The sequence below is a fragment of the Rattus rattus genome, chromosome 4 (genome assembly GCF_011064425.1).
Source record: "Rattus rattus isolate New Zealand chromosome 4, Rrattus_CSIRO_v1, whole genome shotgun sequence".
Taxonomy (NCBI): Eukaryota; Metazoa; Chordata; class Mammalia; order Rodentia; family Muridae; genus Rattus; species Rattus rattus.
The window spans coordinates 30,721,443-30,743,796 of record NC_046157.1 but is presented as its reverse complement, the minus strand read 5'-3'; the positions used below and the strand labels follow the sequence as shown (position 1 = coordinate 30,743,796).

Sequence of the window (22,354 nt, the reverse complement as noted above, 5' to 3'; positions counted from 1 at the left end):
CAGCTCCTCCAGGGCCTTGCCTGCCTGGTTACTACTATGTTTTCCACTATTAAGATAATGGACTGAACCTTGGAATAAATAAGCCACTCCCAACCAAATGTTGTCTTTTATAAGAGTTGCCTTGGTCTTGGTGTCTCTTTACAGCATTGAAAACCGTGAGACAGAATTTGGTACCAGAGGCCTGACCATGTTTTTGTTTAGAGAAATGTAGATTTTGGGACTTTGGAAAGCAGCAGAATGCTAAGTGGGACCTAATGGGCCATCCTTGTAGGAATATAGATGACACTGTTGCCGAGGGTGGTTTGAACTGTGGCAGCCTGGCTCAAAATGTTCAAAAGGGAAGAATGTTAGTATGTGACCTACAGACTATTTTTGTGAAGAATTTTGGGAAGATATTTTGGTGAAGAATCTGACTGTTTTTTGCTCTTGTCTGAAGAGTCTGCATGAGGCTAAGGTGAAGAAATTTAGACTAATTGGATTAGTGAAAGAAATCTCCAAACAGGCTGATGCAAATTCTGTTGCGTGGTGATTAAAGTTCACTGTTATGAGGAATATTTTGATGAAAAGGAGCAAGCTGAGAAATGAAAAATACAAAATGTATGGTTCAAGTATCGAAGGGGCACCAGGAAGTGGAACAGAGCTGAGTACTGTGTTCAGGGAGATAAACAGATTAGGGAATGGTGACTTTGGGGCAAGATCCCACCCAGCTAAACTTACTGCTTGTCCATTTACCATTGAGCAAGGAATAGTTATATCATGTTGGGCTTTACTGTTACTTGGTTATTTTTTTTTTCCTTTGGACTTTTAGTCTGGAATGAACTACAGTACAGAATTGGAAAACATAGGCTTTTGACCTGGAACTTGAGGTAGAGTGGCCATGAAAAGCTTAGGCCCAGGCATGCTGGTATGCACCTTTAATATCAGGAGGCACAGGCAAGAAGATCTCTGAGCTCAGGGCCAGCCTGGTACAGTGCAAGTTCAAGGTAAAGAAAAGTTTATGTCCAGGGATGGTGGTACATGACTTTGATCCCAGCATTTGAATTCGGGAGATAGAAGCATGCAGATCTCTTAGTTCAAGGTCAGTCTACATAGCAAGTTCCAGGATAGCCAAGTTTAGTCAGTGAAGGAGTTGGAAAACAGAAAGCTGGTGATACTGTACTAGAACAAGGGGTCCATGTCCCTGGAAGCAATCGAAATCAGCATGTGTCTCTGGCTTTTGTTAGAGTCAAGAATACAAGGGGCTACTGGGACAATTAATGCTGATTAGCTAGAGGTAGGAAATTAGCAGTGAAAAGTAAAACACCAGCATCACTGAGGTGAAATCTCTCGGAAGTGTTTTCTGAGAGAACAAAGCAACTATGTTTCAGAAATTGCCAAGACTATACCTTGTGCTGCAGCTGGACTTGATAATACATAAGAATCACACAGATAGTATTGGTTTTGAAGGCATGAAAGGGTTGGGGAGAGTAGTTGAGGCTTGGCACTGTGAGAGTCCAGCCAAGGCAATTGGTGAAGGTTGATGGGCCAGGACTGAAGGGGTCATGCAAACAAGTTGAGGCTTAGCACCATGAAGCCTTGGCTATTGGTGAAGCCTAGTTGCAGGGGAAGAGCCCAACATATTGGAGATGCCAGTACCATGGGATGATCACCTACAGCAGCAAAGGCAGGGGAGTGGATCAACCTGAGCTGAGAAAGCTGCAGAGGGCAGAGCTGAAGAAGTGGCACCAGCCCTTTGGAGGAGCCCAGATCATGTATGGATCTCAGACATTGAAACAGAAACTGTAACGTTGAAGTTGCCTTGGAGGCCCCAAGATGTTAGAGATGCCAGAGCTAAACAATATCTGCTGAGAAAAGCTACTGAGAGGAAGTGGAACCAGCCCAGGAGAAAGAAGTTTGTTGCAGTCAACAAAGATGAAAAAGGAGTTGGGGCTCTGAAGACTGCTTTGACATCGAACATGGGAGATGCAGAGTTTGGAGTTTGTGCAGCTGGTTTTTGTCTTGCTTTGGGGATTATAGTTAAATAATTGGATGAATCTCAGAAGACCTCAAGATGTTAGAGGTCCCAGAGCTGTGGGATGCACGTCAATACATGCTGAGGAAAGCTGTTAATAGGGAGAAGAAGTGGTCCAAAAGAAAGAATTGTGTTGCAGTCAACACAGATGAAAGGAGTTGGAGCTCTGGAGAAAGCTTTGGCATCAGATATGGAGATGATGACTTTGGAGTTTGCCCAGCTGGTTTGCAGTTTCGCTTTGGAAAAATATTTCCTCACTATAATGTTTTGGAATACTAATGTATATCCTGTGGTGTTGGAAGCATATGAGCTGCTTTTGGACTTTGATTTTATAAGAGATTACAGTTAAGTGATTGGATGAATGTTGGAAGAGACTTTGAACTTTGGACTTCTAGCATTGTTGAGACTGCTATAGATTAGGGGGACCTTTGAAGCTGAACTAAATGTATTTTCCATTATACTATGGCCAGCTGTGCCCCCCTCCCCCATAGACACTTGTGTTTGAACAAGCCTATGGGAGCCAGGGTATGAAATGTGGTGATTTGAATATGCTTGGCCCAGGGAGTGGTACTATTAGGAGGTATGGTCTTGCTGGAGTAAGTGTGAGCTTGTTAGAGGAAGTGTGTCACTATGGGGGTGGGTTTTGGCCATCTTCAGCTGTTTGCCTTTGTAACAGCATGTAGAACTTTCAGCTCCTCTAGAGCCAGGCCTGCCTGGACAATGCCATGCTTCCTGCTATGAGGATAATGAACTGAATCTCAGAACCTATATACCAGCCCCAATGAAACGTTGTCTTTTATGAGATACCTTGGTCTTGGTGTCTTACAGCAATGGAAACCCTAAGATAGGTAGCCTGGAGAACAGGGATAAAATGGAGGCCATCTGGGATTAAATGACAGCTGGTCTAGGACTCTGTGCATGAGCCTAAGGCGTTCTACTTGTCTGAGTTCTGACCACTGTTTTCTTTTCCCCTAAGACCCTCCTGAGTCTCTAGGGTCCTTCTTGCCATAAAAGGCTACTTTAATTTAAAAATTTTAAAATAAATTTGCCTGTACTGTAATTTTTTTTTTTTTTTTTTTTTTTTTTTGTTAGCAAAGTACTCATGTTGGGTCTTGGAGGTCGTTCAATGGCTAAAGGTGTTTGCTGTCAAACTTGAAGATCTGAGTCCTGGGATTTGCCTCATGGAAGGAGCGAACCGGAGCAATCTGTCCTCTGAATTCCACACATGCGTGTTCTCGCAGATAAACGCATACAAGAAATATATACATCTAATAAATTTAACTAATTACATCGGATTATAAAACTGTACTATATTTGAATACTATTTGAAGTGGGAACAGTTCAGAAAGCAGAGAAGTGGGTCTTTGTTCTACAGACCAAGTTAGGGAACCTCATTTCAAAATGAAGTTTGCAAAGGCTGCCCCACGTGACCTGCCTCAGGCTTGTTTCATCCATTAAGAGGAAGTATATCAGCAACCCTCTTTGCCTTGTGGTAATCCTTTAAAGAGCAGATGACACAAATAATTCAAAAGGTTTCAAACAACAGCAACACCAATGTAAAGCACCATTATCTCCCCCTCTGTGAAATGGGAATAATGGCCCTGACCAGCTTCAGCGGGCTGTGCAGGAGAACTGTCAGTTTGCAATGCTTCAAACACAACTGGCTTTGACGCTGCTATCCAAATACGAGCCGCAGCACCTTTCTGTGGCCTCTCTAGCGCTCCTGTTTCTGCTGCTTCCGTGGTTTGCAGAAAATGTAGAGCTTTCTGGGTAATTTTCACCACAGTGAGTGTAAGGCGGAGGGATAGAGGAAAAATATTTGTGGTCGCATCAAAGATCTATGTGAAAAGATCAGTCTGAAGACAGCTGGCCATCGTGCACATTTCCCCATCGCGGAGCCGCAGGCCGCAGCGCGATCTGTCCACACGTTACCAGGTAGGAGTGGAGGGGGGAGGAGCTAAGAAGCAGGGGAGGCGTGGGAGCGAGAGGTAGGGGCGGGCCCCCAGAGCGTCGTCCAATCAGAGCCAGCCCCGCCAGTGACCAATCACAGCTCGCCTAGCCTGGCAAATCTGCCCGGCAGTGCGGGGCGGGGCCGTCAGAGTCCCAGGGCCGCCGGTTACTCTTCGGAGAGCCCTTCAGAAAAGCACAGGGCAGTGGGCAGAGAAGCCAGGGGGCGGGGGTGCAGGCAGGCCCAGCTTGTGTACCAGCCCGGGGACACCCACGGAAGCACCCATGAATAAGATATGGTGCAACCCGGGCGCGCACGTGTGTGCAGCCCGCTGGCACGTCTCTATGCCCCGTAGGCACCTGTCGTGTGAGTAGCTCCGGGTGTGGCTGTTCCTGGATGCTGTGGGTTTCAGTAAGGTTTGTATCTTCGGGCCTGCCTCCCCGGTCTCCAGAGAGGAACTAAGAAGTTTAACTGAGCAGGGACTGAGGAGATTAAAGGAGTGGATCTCAGAGGCAAGGCGGAGAGGGTGGGGACTGCGGGCGCAGCGGGCGCAGCGGGCGGGGAAGCACCCATTTGACCCATCTCGGAGCTAGAAAAGAATCCTGAAAAGACTGGCATGACCCATGTGCTCTGAAATGTTTAGAGAGCCCCGAGCGGTGATGACCACAGAGTGAGTGGCACTAGGCTGAGCCTGTCTAATTCGTGGACAACAGGGATGCTTGCATTTAGAAAGGCCAGGAGGAAACTCAGGATGGGCACCATCTGCTCTCCCAATCCCAGCGGGACAAAGACAGCCTCGGAGGTCTGCAATGCTGACTGGATGGCCTCGCTCCCCCCTCACCTCCACAACGTCCCCCTTTCCAATCTGGCAATCCCAGGTATTCGTCTATAACTACTTGTTCGCACTGTGTTTAATTCTGCTATTTTAGTGGTTGCTAATGGGTGGGTTGTTTTCTGTTGTGTTGAAAAAAAAATATTGCCAGTGATCTCTTTTATTTCTAAATTAAAAAAAAATAAATAAAAACTTAACAGGAAGGTAGCTGCTTTAAAGAGAACCAAGCGGACTGCATCGCTGGCAAAAGGGACAGTCGGAAGAATGGGATCACTGCACTGTTGTTGTTTCGATTTTGTTTACACCATACAACCTCAATCTAAGAATGCTAACCGTCTTGTTATTGCGGCCTGGGTATATGAAGGGCTCACTGACTTGAATCATTTAAGGAAAGGAGGGAGAGAACAAGGATAATGGGTAGAAAGTCATTAACGATCTTCGCTCTCCATCAAAATTAAAGCTGACAAAAATATTCCTTCCCTCATTTATCTGACCTTGTTTAAAAACAAAAATCGGATAAATGTTAGAAAAATAGGTTCAGATTCTGGGCTGGGTACAAAGAGACAGAGTTTTGCTGTTGGAAAAGCCAGAAATAGAGGAAGCAATCTGTCCTCACAGGCAGTCATTAGGTGTGATGAAGTGACTGTGTATGAAGCTTTGTCTATATATACACAGGTGTCTGCCTGGCTGATCCAGATCTGTAGCCTTGAGGAGCGCCTGCCTCTGCTCCTGCTGCATTCCCCTGCCAAAGGCTTCAAAGGTTGACAGTGCTCTCAGGCGATTGTTAATCTTTCCACTGAAAGGGTTGCTAAAAACATAGTTATCTTGGGAAGGATGTTTAGACCACCCCGAGCTCAGGTTGGTGAGGTGGACGAAGTCCTATGATGCTGGTACTTGAAGCACTCAGGGAGCAAGCGGTGGACCAGTTCTTTCTCTTGCTTGGAAATGTAGCAATTAAAGTTTAGACTATCAGATGAACTCACAAGCATTCCCTGGACCTACCTGCTTTTTTTTTCTTCTTCTTCTTTTAATTCTTCTGTCTTAAAAGATGACCTCGAGTCACCTCTGTTTGCCTGGGAAAGAGAGTCGGTATTTTGTTTTTGTTTTTTGTTTTTTTTTTGTTTTGTGTTTTTTTTTTTTTTTTTTGCTCACCTCTTCTGGAGCTCTTCCAGGTTCACTGTCCTCATGGGCCCTAACTGCTGTTGAACAAGGGAAAGGTTGCAAAATCTTGTTACAGCCACAACTCCCTTCTGTTTTACTGGCCCTTAACAACAGTTCCCCGGGAAAGGCCAGATGGCTATGCTTTAGAACATGTCTTTGCCATGCTTAATTGATGCCTATGGAGTCATTGCCAAACGATGCATGGGACACTTCTAACATGAGTCATTTGCCTTCGGGCTCTTCGATGAAATTATTTTGCTGACTGATATGGCAGGTAGTTCGTGTTTGCAAACAGAATGGCATCTCAGGCAGGTCCTAAATGACCCTCTCATTCATGGCATGTCCGGGTAGGCTGGGCTTCCTCCTTCCTTGTACTTTGGACAGTTCGAACTGTAGCTCGACTGGGCTGTGAATTCTAACTTGCACTCTGTGAAGGATCCGGGTGTTTGTTTTTTACCTCCAGTATATTTCAGGTACAAAGGTTGCTAGAGGAAGCAAAATTCTTGAGATTCATTGGCATACTAGGAACTCAGTATTAGTTCTACGAGGCACTTGGGTTCATTGACCCTGCTTTGTCAAGCAAAATATTCCTAAGGAGCAGAAAGAGAAAATGGTGGCCCCATCTCCCCAATACATGCTGTATTTACTATTACGAAATGTCTGTTTCCCAGGAAAGAGAGAGGTGTATGTAGCTATGTCAGGTCAGAACAGGAAACACACATTCAACTATCCATTTACATGCTTCCATCCCCCATTGTTACTGCAATCCGGCTTTTAATACTTCCCAGAGAAAGGCTTACAGTGAGGTTCAGCCTAGCCTTGATGAGAGATCACAATTTATGGGATGAGTTCAGAAAGTGGGGTCCATCCTCTGTCCCTTCCTCTGCATTATTGTGCACATGCGCTTGGACACACACACACACACACACACACACACACACACACACACACACTTTATTGTTCTAGTTTCTTCGAGACACATCTCTACTATCTATTCTAGCCCGACTTCAACCTCGAGAGCCTCCTGCTCATCCTTTCCAAATGGTAGCCATAGGCCGCCATGCCTGGTAGCAAAATATTCATTGCTAATCTCCACCCTGACGTACTCGCTTGGCAGACGTTACCTTCCCATGAACTCGATAGATAGTAATACCCTCATTTTTGAAATGGAAGTTAGGGGTTTGGGATATAGCTTTCTTGGTAGAGTACTTGGCTAATACTTGGATGTGGTCCTCACTCTGATCCCATAAATGAGACATAGAAGCAAGAAGATTAGGAGTTCAAGGTCACCCTCTACTGCATAGTAAACTCGAAATCTCTCCCCTCAAAAGAAATACGGAAATCATCACGCAGAAAATTTACATTGTTTTCTCAAGATTACATATACGCTGAGTGGCAGAGCTAGTGTTTAAACCCTTACGTAATGAAAACACTCGCTCACTGCCTCGGTGCCCTTGAGGGGCCTTAGGCAATACAGAGGAGTAGAGACAGTTCCTGGATGAGAACCAGGTTTCAGAGACCATATTCTGCAGCCTGTGAAAGAAGTTGTAAAAACTGGATGGGTTTTTGTTGTTGTTGTTTTATTTGTGACAGGCTCTCCTGTAGTCTTGGCTAACCTGGGAGTCCTGATTCTTTTGCGTCTATCACTTAAGTGCCCAGGATGGCAGGCCATTTCCAGCACACCTAGCCTGAACTCAGTGGTTTCATCTGGGCAACTATAGATCAGTGTGTACATTCGATAGCTACAGAGGGAATGCTGTCTCTAGATAGATGTATACATTTTATACATTTGAATGATATTAGGTACAAAGATACTAGATAACTAGATATATGATAGGTAAATAGATGATAGATAGATAGATAGATAGATAGACAGATAGATATAGATAGATAGACAGACAGACAGATATAGATAGATAGAAGTAGAGATAGATTTGTTATGAATTGGAGCCCAGGAAGACTGAAATTCAGCATTAGCGCTTTGACACTGTGTGTTTGTATGCTGAGCCAGCTTCAACAGGAGGGGGGTATGGCAGCAGTGACAAGGGGAAAGGTCAGAGAGAGGGTGAGGGAGGAATCTAGCAATCATAGATCTGGACGAAGCTAATTATGTCAGATGGGGGTGCACCTGCTGTGTGTGCCTAGGCGTTGATGGGAGACAACACGTGTGGATGTGTGCCCTCCACAGGGCCCTGGTGGATTACTTTACTTCCGTAACTGTTACCACCACCTGTTAAGCTCCACCGTCACTCGAAACACATTGAAATGTCTTGGAGGAGAATCTCAGAGCTATTCTCATTCCCAACTATATCTATCTAAGCATTTGATCTCTAAAGGTAAAACATCCTGACCTCATGTATGCCACTTTTTAAAGTTAAAGTATTGATAATATTGACATTTTTCTCAGAGAGAAGAGGTTTTCTTTGTTCGTGTGTGTGTGTGTGTGTGTGTGTGTGTGTGTGTGTGTGTGTGTGTGTGGTCTACACTGTTTTTCTTCATTTTCTTTCTTTCTCTCTCTTTTTTTAAACAGGCTCTTACTCTGTAGCCCAGGCTGGCCAGGAATTCACCAAAAATCCTCTGCCACCCAAGTAGTGGTCTGAGACTTCAGTGTAAACCACACTACTTGGCTGTGTGATACTGCTTTTGGGTGAATTCTTTTTCTATGTATATGCTATGCCTCTGCCATTTTCTTCCTTTCTTTTTTGTTTTTTTTTTTGTAATTTTTTTCCTTTATTAAAGGTAAGATATTTGGCTTATAAGAAAAAGCCTCCTTGAGTTTAAGGATCTCATATCACACTGTTGTTTCTGACAGTGTGGTGTGGAAGTAGCAGTATTTCTACTTGTGATTAAGATTCTGAGTATGGTTGGGCATACCCATGGCTGGGCATGGTATGCCATGTTTATAATCCTAGCACCTGGAATATTGAAACAGGAGGATGGCTGTGAGCTCTAAGCAAGTCTGGGCTATACATAAGTAAGTTTGAGGCCAGCCTAGGCTACACAGCGGGACTTATCTCAAAAAGTGAACAGATTAAAAATATGCTGAGTTCAAAGAAATCCATAACCCTTCTCAGATTAAAAATCATTTGGCTAATTTAGAGTGTAAAGAAACCTCTTCTTTATTAAAATACAGAAGTATTGGGAATGATGACTGAGTCCTTTTAGGTCTAAAGGACATGGGTTATTTTGTTTGTTTCATTTTTTAATGTTCTTTTAAAACAAGGCATGAATTTTGCTTCCAACAAGGATACAGTTCTGTAAAATAAAGTAAAATCCTCTTCTGTCTTCTAATTTTCACCTCACTGTCTCCTGAGTGCATTTTAAGAAAACTCCAGACTTGGGTCTATAGGAAATCAATCCCCGCAGTTAAAGTAGCTTATAACCTGTTAATGTGTAGCCACCTCTGCAAACCTCCCCACCATATACAGTTAAGAGGAATCTGTGACAAACGTCAAAACGGATATAGATAATGTGTCACAGAGGTGCACAGAATAGGAAGAGCAATTCCGGCTTTTTATTCTCAACTTTGTTGAGAAAATGGCACTCGACCTAGTTTAGAGTGGAGGTGGTGCATCTCCAGCCTCCAACGGCAGCTCTTGAGAGGCTGAGGCGCCAAGGAGATCTCCATGGGTGTGAGGTATGGAGTGAATTCTAAGTAAGTCTGGGCTACACGAGACCCTAGAAGGGAGAGGAAGGGAAGAAGGGAGGAAAGGAAGAATTCTAAGTAAGTCTGGGCTGCACGAGACGGTACAAGGAGGGGAGGGAGGGAGGAAGGAGAAAGAGAGGAGCGAGAGAGAGACAGAGACAGAGAGAGACGGTAGGTTGGGAGGGAGCCTTTCCAAAAGTAGAGTCCATTTGAGCTCAGTGATGAGGGATGTGGATGGACAGCCCTTCATCCTACCCTGTTACGACCCCCTCAGTCCTTCCCTTGTGGCATTTCTCAACATACTGCTTTCAGTCACTTAGTTGCTGAACGTATCTGCATATCTCTCATGACCCAGATCCTACTGAGTAGGTGGTAGCAGCTCAGACTCTGGCCACTGTCACGTGAACAACACAGAAGGCAACAGAGCAGGAATGTTCATGCCCTAAACTCATCATCGTCCGTTAGCTTACATTATTTATCTTTACTTTCAGTGTTCTGACACAGGGACTCACACTGTCGCCCATGCTGGCCTTGAAGTTACCAAATAGCCACGTCTAGCTTCCGTTCGAAGTTATCCTCCTGCCTCAGTCTCCTGAGCCCAGGACATTCTCAAAGCTAAACTGAATAAGCTTAGTTCCCCTAAGGTTAAAAAGCCATAGGAAGCCACGTGACAGCTTTCAACCCATTCCTTGTATACACTGTACTACTGAAGTACTAAACACACAGCTCATCGCAAGCACCTTAGGAAATGAGAAGTCTAGGCCTAAGAGATGGGTGGGAGAGTTAGAAAAGAAACAGGCTTTTGGTCTAGCATCCTTCCTGGCCTCTCTCTTCCCTAGCTGCTTGGAGCATCTCATCTTTCCTGCTGCTGTCTATCCCTGCCCTGGTTTCTTCTTCCAAGTTTCACCTTTCTCCTACTGACCTGGCCTGCCCCTGCCTTACTCACCTTCTTCAGGGCCATCCTGTCTTGGGTGACTGGCACTTCTCCAGTTCCCAAGTGACTCGGTCTTCTCAGGCTGTGGCCATTTACTCCCATCTCCTCCTCCCTACCCTTCTGGCACCCTGTGCTTTTCTCTGAAGTTGAACTCATGACCACTTGGTGATTTCTGTAACTCTCTCCCTGGTGGGTATTCACTTTCTCCTCACCTGGGTGACATGGAGACAAAATCAAATAAGGGTGAGAGGGATGAGAATTGCTCAGACTGGAGAGGGAGACCAAGTGTGCTAAAAGAGATCACGGGTCATTTCAAAGTAGAGTATATAACAGTGTTGGGTTAGATCATAGTTCCGAGGACCTGCAACCAAGCCATTCTTCTGGTGGACTTGAGGCTATAGAAAAGCAAGAGCAAAGCAACCAAATAGTGCTAACTCCATAATCATTAAAACTTGGCACAAGATACCAAGCGATCTCTCAAGCGGGGATGCTTTGTTTTTGTTTGTTTGTTTGTTTCTGCAGTGCTGGGGAATGAACCCAGGGCCTCACCCATGCTCTATTCCTAGCCATTTTTTCATGTTTTATTTTGAGAATGAGTTTTTTTAGATGGCTGTCTTGCTGCTCGGCCCCTTGAATAGCTAGTGACAGGAACCTATGCTGCCAGCCCAGCTTTGTTTCACTCTGGATGGTCCTGGCGTGGAACAGAGAGCCACAGCACTGGCATTCCCACAGACGCTTTCCTCTCCTCACGTCCTGCACTCCTCACCACCACACCAAGAGAGCAAGACCCAGGAGCGATCTGTTTCTGTTAGAAGTGAGATCAAGGACTGTCTGCAGGGATGAAGGCCTATGATCTCAGTGTTAGAGAGGCTGAGACAAAAAGATTTCAAGTTCAAGGCTAGCCTGGGCTACGTAGCAAGACACTGACTCAAAGCACCAAAGGCTGAAAGGATGTAACTCTGGTCGAGCACTTGCTTACCATGCACAAGGCCTTCAGTTCCGTTTCCAATAGCGCCACAAGATATAAATAAATGAATAAATAAATAATAACTAACTAAATAAATAAATTCAGGATCGTGAATTAGTTAAGAGTGTAACCACTCTGTCTCACTGCCTGGATTTCTTCCTCCCAAGTATTAAAGCCCCGGGCTTCAAGTGAGAACTAATTCTTACAGTATGCTTTCCAATATAAAATAAGCTCTATAAAATTATTATTATTATTATTATTATTATTATTATTATTTATTGTTGCATGTCTTTTTAAAACTAATCACATAATCCAAAGCTTGAGCCTAGATGGAACTAGAAGCCTGAGATTCAATCTATACCTCTGGTAATTTATAGTCTAGTTAAGGAGCCCAGTATCCAATTAAGCCCTGAGAGTCGCTCTGATCAGATTACCATAACTTGACCAGGCACACCCCTAGGAGGGTTAGAGTTAGAGACACTCACTATAGGAGCCTCTGGTTCCCTAGGTGTGAGCACCAAGGAAGTGTAAAATGCAATAAGGCACCTGATCAAGAGAGCTGGAAAAAAAACCTCCTTTAGTTCTTGACTATGTCTTGTCTACCTACCCCAAATTCATCTGCCAGATCTTGTCAACTGCAGACTTCCAAAACTTCCGGGAAAGACTCAGCTTTCTGCAACATGACAGGCCATGTGTTAGTGGTGCTTCTATTCTCATTTCCCTATAGATCACTCACCTAAACGAAGCATTGTGCTTCTTGTTCTAGAATGAAGCATTATGAAAGCTTTTCTGTAAATTTGTGTCTGTATGTGTGTATGATACACACATGCACACACACATGTGTGTGTATATATATATGTATGTATATATATGTATATATAATTACAACACCATATTTGCAAACAGATGCTTCAAACTCCACACATCAACACATATGCACCCCACACACAAACACTTGCTATGCTCTTGACCTCCCCAGAAGAGAGTCCAAATTCTAATGTCTCTTACTGTTCACCCTTCATAAAGATCCTGCAACCTTTCCCACTGACCATTTGAGGGTTCTTTCCTGCATGCTTTTCCAGACATCCTTCTGAAACCAGAGATTTGGGTTCTAACACGTGGTCTGACCTGATCTACAGCAGGTATGACAGATCACCTACCTTCTTCCCCCACCTCTCTCTCTCTCTCTCTCTCTCTCTCTCTCTCTCTCTCACACACACACACACACACACACACACCTAGCACAGTGATTCTCTGTGGGTCTGAACTCCTTGGGTTTGTATGTCAGATATTTATATTTTGATACTTAACAATAGCAAAAGTACAGTTACGAAGTAGCACCGACATAATTTTGTGGTTGGAGTGTCAGCACCACATGAGGAACTATATTAAAGGGTGGCAGAATTAGGAAGATTGAGAGCCACTGCCCTAGGAGCTTCTGAGCACAGGCAACGCTAAAGATAATGTGAGCGAAGCTTCCGGTAGCGTTGCCTTTAGGAAAGCTCTCAAACCACTCTACAGCTTCTGACTAGCCCCAATTACAGTTTCAAACCAGGCCTCCAGAGCAGAGATTATTTATAGGCATTACAATAAGTGGGTGTGTTTGTGTGAAAAGAATTTGAACATGCATCAGGGAACAAATTTAGGTGGTGGGAAGCCGTCACTAGATCTGCGCGTTTACGCATATGGCTGAGGAGGAGGCCTTCCATGCCCCACTTGTGACGTTTGAAGCTGCAAGCTTTTAGATTATATTGCTGAACAGCCCTGAGAAGCAAACCGAGGAGGAGGAATACATCTCCAAGTGATTCTGAGAGAAAAGGTTTTGGGTTAAAGAGGCCAGCAGGATTCTCTAAGCCTGACACCTAAGTCATGCCAACTCTCAAATGGCGTCCCTCCTCTGTGCATACATTGTCTACCAGGAACTGAAAAATTTCTACAAGAGTAACCATTTGCTATTTCTTGGGTTGTCGTGTGTGTGTGTGTGTGTGTGTGTGTGTGTGTGTGTGTGTGTGTGTGTACACTCTGTATTCTATATGTATTTTTTTTCTGAACAGATCCAACAATATTAACTTAAAAAAAAAAAAAGAGACAAATGTGGTTCACAGCACTTGGAAATCTAACACAGGTGAACGGCTGCAAATTGTTAGGTAGCCTGGGCTACAGAGTGAGTTCCAAGGATGAAAAAGAGAGAGAAGAAGCCATTTGTACCTCATAAGTGTTTCAGAGAACAGCTATAGTCTGCAGTAATGGACAAACTCAAATATTCAAGACTCTGTCAGACCAAGATGAATATTTTATGAACATGTATTATTTGAAGTCTTATGTTCTAAAAACAGTATTCTTAAGGAGCAACTGAAAACCAAAGGGAGGGGGGAAATACCCAACAGAAACAGGTGAAACTGAAAAAAAGTGTTTCAATCAATGTTGAGTTTAGATCAAGAGCAAGGAGTCCGTGTAGAGCCTCCTGGGAATCAGTGAGCATGCTTATTAATTTGGCTTTAGTTGTTGGTGTTTAATCCCTTTTGCCTCTTCTCTTTTTCATCGCCTAGGTAGGAAAAAATAAACCCTTGTAAAGGAAGATCAGGATTCAAAAGATGCGTATTTTTTGTGTCACGTGCTATATCAGATCAGGTGGAACATTCTCCCTACTCTTCATGAAATGGTTATCTTACAAAAAAACTAAAATTCAAAAATGATGGAGAAGGGTTCACAGCATCTGTGATACCCAGGAAACCTGCTCCCAGTTCTGATTTAGAAGGAAAGCAAGACAAGAAATTGTCCCTGGCAACGGACCAGAAGTCAGAAACCATTAACACGCTGCTGAGAGTTCTTCTAGGAACTCTACTCACTTAAAGCCAGGATCCTTGGCTTGGCTGCAGAACGTCAGGCCCAGTCAGTATGAAATAGGGTTGTGTTTTTCTGTTTGCCTTTATTTTACTTTCTTATTTGGGGTGGTCATTGAGAAAGTCTATGAAATGGATATATAGCTGATGCTAGTCTTGAATCCTGATTTTCCTGCTTCTATATTCTGAGTGTTGTTCTTAAAGAAATGAGCCAGCGCTGTGCCAGCATGCCCACCTGGAGGTTATAGATTTTTATACATAGACTAATAGAGGAATACGTAGGAAAGGAGTGACTGTGTTCTTGATTGCGGGCATCTCAAGAAAGAGTGGCACTTGAACGTCTTCGCTAGAGATATCCACGTGATTTGGAGGCTCCTGAAGGGTATAGCTCAAAATTGCTAAGGAAGTTAAATGGAATCATAACACCGTTCCTGTGCTGGACTGGCTAAGATTACAACGGACAAGGCAAAACCATAGGTCAAAAGGGTTTCATAAAGCAATTAAGATGTGTTTTTGTTAGAAAGAAAGTTTAGTTTATAAATCTTGTTGGTGAAAACGATCGGAAATTAAATGGTTACATCTGGGTAAGGAGAAAGGCCTCATGTGAAAGTCATATAGGCTCAGCCTTAAGTATCGTTCAGGGCCATTTTAACATTCCCATCTGTAACAATCTCTGTATAAAAGGAGCATGGTGTAGGCAACTTTTACAGCAAATATTAATTATGCTGCGACTATTAACTCTCAGCTACTAGGAAACTTCAGGCAGACTCTGGGCTTGGAAGGCTCCTTTCTCTTCTGTATTGCCCACCCTACCCTCCCCAATCTTTTTTTCTTATTACCCTACTTCAAGGTGACCTCTGAGTGGAATCATAACAAACGAGAAGAAGGTGTTAGAGAGGGAGAGGAGAGTCATGTGCAAGTGGAAGGAACTGAGGTATAGAAAAGTGTGGTGACCTTGAAGAAACCCAGACAATCTGGTGTGATCAGAATAGAGTTCATTTGAATAAAGCGGTGGAGCTGAGGCTGGAAAAGCAGGCAGGAGTAGGATCCTAAAGAGCCTCATATGTCATGCCAAAATGGAGTGTTGTGCCTAAGTCAGCCACTGGAAGCTTTGTTCAGGAGTGGGTGGAGGGCGGCCGCTAGCTGCCTCAGAGCAAAATGAATTAAAACCTGTCGGCCTTCACAGTTAGCTTGGGGGTGGGGGCAACTTTGGCATTGTTTCCTTTACCATGCTGAACCCATGTGCCCATTACCTTCTGTACGGCAGGTTCTCTCCCAAACACTAGTCATTCAAAGACTGCCAATAAAGACATGGCCCCTGCCTTCAAAGAGCTAGTTGGAGAAATGCACATTTAATGAACCCGTTACAACATAATAACCTGTGTAAGATAATAGGGGAAGTTCGGGCTGGATCTGGAAGACCATATGGCCGGGGCATCCTAACAAGATCTGGGAGCGTAGAGAGGCCCATTAACACATTGAAATGATTCATTATAGATGTGTCACGTTTGACAGAAGGGAAAGGAGAGGAGCCAAGGTCATAAAGCTCTTAGAGGTCCAAAAACCTGTGTCAGGGGCTTAGCTTCCCCTTAAGAAGAGTATGAAGAGTATAAAGGGGGTGGAGCTTAGTGGTGGGAGCTCTGGTTAAGCACACACAGTGTTCTAGCATAACTGTACAAAAGGGCATCGTGGTGGTACAAAGCTCTAAATCCCAGCCCATGGGAAAAGGTCATCCTAGTCTCTAGAGTGAGAATGAGACCAGCTAAGGCCACATGAGACTCTGTCTCAAAACAAACAAACAAACGACCTAGTGGCGTGAAGAGTGTAAAGGGTTTTAAGCAGGTAAATGAAAATGTCAGTCTTGTGATTTGAAAAGGTCCCTCAGTCTGCAGAACAAAATGTATGGGGACAGGTAAGAGCTGAAACCAAGGAACATGTCACTCAGGCCATCCAAGTAGGAAGCCACCTGACCCGGAAGCAGTAAGTAACAGTGTGGACCACAGAAAGCGGGCAGATGCTGGAGGCGTCTGGGAGGAAGTGTCAACTGGACTTAGTGACTAACCAGGAGAAACAGGTGGGAAAGTGACTCTGGTAGGGAGGAGGAGGCAACATTCCCAGAATACCTGTACTGGTAAAGCAGACAGACCGCATGAGCAGCTCTGTTTAGTCTGGGCCTGCCGGGCTTCAGATATGTGGGGAACATCTCCGAATTGGGAGGTGGCACAGTGGAGATGATGTCAGAGCTAAATCTTACTGCACAGTTGGCCCATCTCCCTATACCCACCCATGCTATTATATCCAGTATCACGTGGTTCAAGTTTTAAGCTGGCACTCCGGTTGTTTTATTTAAAAAAACAAAACAAAACAAAACAAAACAAAACAAAACCAGATTCCTGTGCATCCCAGGCTGACCTCTAGCTCTTGAGATCCTGTACCATCAAGCTTAGTTTATGCAGTGCAAGGGAGCAAACCCAGAACTCCAGGAATGTTCCGCAAATGTCATCACTGGGCCACACTCTCAGGGCCCTTTAACGGGGTCCTTTAATGTATATATAACTTTGTCTAGCTTTCATCTAAGATTTCTTACAACATCAAGGCTCGCAGAGATGGTCCTTTAATGTACCGATCGAGTCCCGTTATTTCTGGTGAACTGTTTCCCCAGCCATGGTTTGTTGTTGTTATTTGGTTTGGTTTCGTTTGGTTTGGCTTGGCTTGGCTTGGCTTGGCTTGGTTTGGTTTGGTTTGGTTTGGTTTGGTTTGGTTTGGTTTGGTTTGGTTTGGCTTGGCTTGGCTTGGCTTGGTTTGGCTTGGCTTGGTTTGGTTTGGTTTGGTTTGGTTTGGTTTGGTTTGGTTTGGTTTGGTTTGGTTTGTTTGCAGCACTGGGGGTGTGGGGCGCATTACACAAGGCCTCCGTGAAGTAGAAACTGGACTCGATTTACCACAGCCATCAAAGACCACTTTTTCCCACACATTGACATCTGAGGTTGCACCAAGGGGTACCATGAAAGAGGGGAAATTTTGCAGCAGAATATTTAACATGACGTAACTCTGCTCCTCCCTTGAACATTTGCCTGGTTTCCCACACTACTATTTTTTTTCTTTCATGTCAAAATGTTAAGGGAAACAGGATTACCTCAGAGTTGAGAAGGCTAGCCAGAGGAAGAACAAAAGATCCTCCAAAAGACTCCAGAAGGCGGTATCCTCTGCTTGAAGACAGAATAGGGTATATGTGATCAGAACAGAGGAAGAATTTCTTTTAAGTTCTGGACATTTAAAGACCAGGAAACCCTTTCGAAAAACTATAGATACCCATGAGTACACAGAGAGCTTTATAGTGCCTCTCAGGCATGTCATTGAAACCCCTTAAATTTTACTTCTAGGATATAGGGACTGGACTGGAGACTGTGGTAAAGGCATACTCATGCACGAGGCATGGGGAAAGAAGGGTTCCGTTCGTTCAATCTTTCTCTTTCTTTGGACAGCTCAGGGAAGGCCTGTGTCCTGTGGAGAAGTGCTTATAGCCAGAGAAGCTCGTCTCATATGTGTTTCATACATAGATATTTCATTTGACAATCACTTAGATCTCAAAAGCGTCCTGGAAACCATTCCTTGGAGCTTCCTTCCAGCCAGACATTGGTAGACTAGGACCCTGGGCCCTGTCTCTCCTCAGACAATGGGAGGTCTCTTGGCTTCTCTATACATAAAAGGAATGTGTTGATTAAGGCCCTCTGCTTCCAGGTTTTGGCTTTACACATTACTTTGGTGTATTGTGAATAATTATAAATTCAATAGGCAACTGATTAAAAATTAAATTGGCCACATGGCTCTCTTGGATTTTGCTGGCAGTTTGATGGTTATTATTAATACTCCCCCATAGGGCTCATGAAAAATAATCAAGCCTGAGAGTTGAAGTTTATTGGATTGGCAATAAGGTATTACGATGTCTTTTGCTTTGGAAGACAACTTAGTGGTTCCCCTGATCCTAAATCTTGGCTCTGTTGGCTAGCTCTGACCATCCTAAAGATGCTTAGCCTTCACTCCCTTGTTAATAGGAAGTCCTGTTCTTTACGAATGCTGCATTTCTCCAAGGACCTAACAGGTGGATGATGTGGGAGGCCCCAGGAGATGTTATTAGAAAACAACTCAGGAAATCCAGTCTCCAGAACTTTTCTATTTAAATTGTTCAGTGCAGATTTTTATTATAGCTGTTGTTTTAGTCATCCTAACTGGTTTATTTTTGGCCTCCATGTCTCCTGGCACATTTCTCTTCATTGCCCTAGATAACTCAACCCAGGAGGACCAATTGCAATAAATGGAACTGGGGATAAACAGACGTGCAAGAGTAAAAAGGTAGCTAGAAGGAGCTCCACCTGTAAGAAGATGGATGGACCTAAGATGGCTGCAAAACGATCAAAGGCCCCAAGCTTGTTGGCATTTAGCTAGCTCTTTGGGCATCTGTTCCTTCAGGGAGCTGTGCGTGTGGGCCTCTGTACACCTGTACTCAGTACTGTGGAGAATATGGAGAGATGGGCGTGCGTGACATAGGACCCTGTCCCAACTGCCTCACAGGGCTGGAGACAGATATGGAGCTCCTCCCACACAGTGACCTCAGTTCCTCAAGGATCACTCACTCCCTGCAGAGCATCGAGGGAAGAGAGGGCACTTAATGGGGCAGACCGGAGTCAGATGACTCTGGCCCATGGTTTTCAACTGGGTCACATAGAAGTAACTAGGACGGAAAGGGCAAGTCCAATTAAATAACGCCCAGGAATGGTAAGGAATTTTCAAAGTGAGTCTTCTGCTGTATTCCCTAACCATAAGGCTCATTTCTCACTTATAACTTTGTAAATTACTATATTTTCAACTCGGGCCACTGAAATAGTTTAGCATGCGAATTATGTTTTATTCATATCAGAGTTGTAGAGATTAAATGCTTGGGTTGTGAGACAAAATACTTTTCTATCTGTACTGTCCTTGCTAGGCATGGTGGGTTAAGGCTATAAACCAGAAGAACCACTGACACAAGTTTGAGGTCATTCAGGCCTACATAACAAATTCCAGGACGGCCAACCTACAGAGTAAGACTTGGTTCCAAAAAGTCCAAACATAGAACAAAACAAAACTGCTCTAACATATTCTAAACCCAGAATTTCAGCAAAGTAAAGGCAAGAGGTTCCCAAGTTTGAGGTCAGTCTGTACTATGCTATGACACCATATCTTGATCTTTTTCTCATTAGGAACACTTTACCCTAAACACCACTATTTAAGAACACATGGTCATTTTTGTATCTGCTCCATTTTTGTGTCTTATTCTATTTTCTCATTGTTTTAGTTGATATAAAGCAATTACTCATATTTATCAGGCACACTGTGATGCTGTATATATTAGGATACATGTATACATTGTATCCATCTTTAGGGGGTTTGAAGTTACTTTGTTTCAATTTTATTTCTCTTTGTGTGCCTGTGTCTTTGTGTATCTATACGTGTATGATTTGTGTCTGGGGTCATACATGCTTCTACTGGCTTAGAGGTCTGTGGAGTTGACTTTCTTCTTCCACCTTTATACGGGTCCCAAGGATCGATTCTAGGTTACCTACTTGCTTAACAAGACCCTTTACCCAAGGCTAATCAGAGGCCTATTTTTCATTTTTATTTACTTAGAAAGAAGTACAGAGATGTCTATCATTCAGGTTAGAACTCCTGTTCCTAGTGCCTGTAGGATTAACTTAGCAGTTACTTGACTTCAAGTAAAAAGCTTCACCTTTCCAGCCCTTAGTTTCCCTGTCTGTGAAATGAAGCTAATTATAGTATTTGCACCACAAGTGCCAAATTGAGGAAGCACAATCTAGAAGCTTACCTGACTCTGATAAACAAGATTTCCTGTATCATGTATCACGTCTGATAATCTGTTAAAAGTCGTAGAACTCACTGACTACTGTGTGCTCACAATTATTGTTTATTTCCATGCAAGGCTATGACTTATCATCAACTCAGGAAACTACAGATATGTTGTTTCTAGTTGCTCACCTGCCATTGGGTTTTCAACAGCACTACTTCCCTGGGATTGATATGTGACAATTTACAAAGCATTTCTGGGTACAGAAATTCCAGGGTCCACATGTAACTGACCTCAATATAAAACCCTTTCCAAGATCTTACCTTAAGTCATTCTCTTAGAGTTTCCCATAAGGCCACAGAACCTCTAGAAAGCCAGGGTGAAGACTAGACATCTAGTACATTCAAATTCTTGTGTTTATTGGTTGGGGGATGGGGTCTTATTATATAACCTTGGCTTATCTAAAACTTTTTAGACACATCATGCTGCCTTAAACTTGTAACAATAATCCTCCTGCCTCTACCTCCTAAAAGTTGGGATTACGGTTGTGCATCACTAAACCTGGTGGGGTTTTTGGTTTATTTGTTTGTGTGTTTGAGATGGGCCTTGAGGTTTCCTCCTGACACCCCCACTCCACGTCCACCTCTACGTCCCAAGTCCTAAGAGAATAAGTAACACCATGTCTTGTTGGATATTGTGAAACCTTCTTAAAAACTGGCTAAACTCTTTAAGTTGGAAAACTTAAGAATTAAACGGATAAATAGACCATCATGGTGCATATCTATAATCTCAACATTCAAGAGGCCGAGGCAGAACTGGTACCATACATTTGAGGCCCTCTTGAGCTGTAGAATGAGGAGCAGGTCAGTTAGGGCTATATAGCTGGAAGATGCTTCAAAAGAAACAAAACAAAGCAAAACAGAAACAAAAGGTAAAATAAATTAATCACAGTGTAATTAGAATACTATCTAGTAAGAAACAAACCTAAATTTTATATAGCAATTAGTGACCATCCTTCCTGATTACTTGATTTTATTCTAACACCTTTGTAGACACTGTAGCAAATTTTGAGTGAGTGAGCTACACAGTTCATGTACTTTGTAGGCAATATCCGGCAGTTGGAAGGAAGCCAACAAAGTCAGAACGTGGCCAGTGGCCTCCTGAATGAACAGCCAGCTAGGTTGCTTCCTGGTGGAATTGGTTAAAGAGTAGCTCTGAGGAAGAAGACTCAAGAGCAGCATTCGAAAGGGTGGGGGAAGGGTGCGCCAAAAAGAGCACAGAAGGAAGTAAATGAGAATGACTAGAAATCAGGACACAGGGAACCTTCAGGGGACCAAGAAGGGCTGCCACAGAGAACTGGGGAAGTGACAGTTTAAGAAATGTGGGGCGAGAGTGGGGGGTGGGGGAGTGTTCCAGTAAAAATCGAGTCCAACCCACCTAAAGCAGTGTCCAGCATTGAGCTTTGTTTTGTGTCCTAAACGGAGTCTGCAACAATATAGAGAGGGCCTAAAGCCAACCCCTGAAGTAAATATGCTCATTTTCTGACCCCAGTCTGCGAATTGTTCTTTTCTCTGCCCTAAGGCCCTGCCAACACCCTGCTTCAGTTGGCCAGTTATAGTTCATCCAACAGGAAGCAGCTCAGGAGTAACTTCTTTATGTATCCCCATTACCTGTGCACACACTGGGGACTGGTTCCTGGTTCTTTCTCTACCGTTCCAAGCCATGTCTCAGCACCTCCGTATACACTTGGTGTCTGGTTCTAAATGGGAGTCTGTAGGAAAAGTGGCAGGGAGGGATGGAGGAGGGGAGAGACATGAGACTGTGAAATGCCGACGGAGAATTTAGGCATGAAGGATGGGTCTTCCTCGTTGTCTTAAGGAGGAACTAGGACATGCAGAAAGCAAGTATTGATGCCCAAGATAAGACAAGTGCTTGTAACTGCATTGCAAAGTCTTAAGATGCCCATCACTTCATAGAGGAGTATGAAAATACTAACAGAAGCAGAGGGCTAGCCTACTTAGTAATACTAAGATTAACTAGGCTTCCTGCATTGGTTTCTCTGTTTTACATAAGTCTAATGAAATCCTTACCAAAAGTCAGAGATATAAGTACACTGCTCCCCAATTTTCAGATGAAGAAATTGAGGCACAAAGAAACTAAACAGGTTGCCAAA

The 22,354-nt window shown here is 43.8% G+C and overlaps 1 protein-coding gene across 2 annotated transcripts in view; it reads left to right on the top strand.

Moving 5' to 3' along the window:
- Nucleotides 1-4,106: 4,106 nt before the first annotated feature.
- Nucleotides 4,107-22,354, top strand: part of Plcxd2 (phosphatidylinositol specific phospholipase C X domain containing 2) — a 52,281-nt gene continuing 34,033 nt past the window's right edge. For both annotated transcript variants that reach the window (XM_032900258.1, XM_032900257.1), the window contains exon 1: nt 4,107-4,837. In XM_032900258.1, coding sequence (XP_032756149.1) covers nt 4,675-4,837 — 163 coding nt within the window. In that variant the 5' untranslated portion in view covers nt 4,107-4,674. The remainder of the gene's footprint in view (nt 4,838-22,354) is intronic.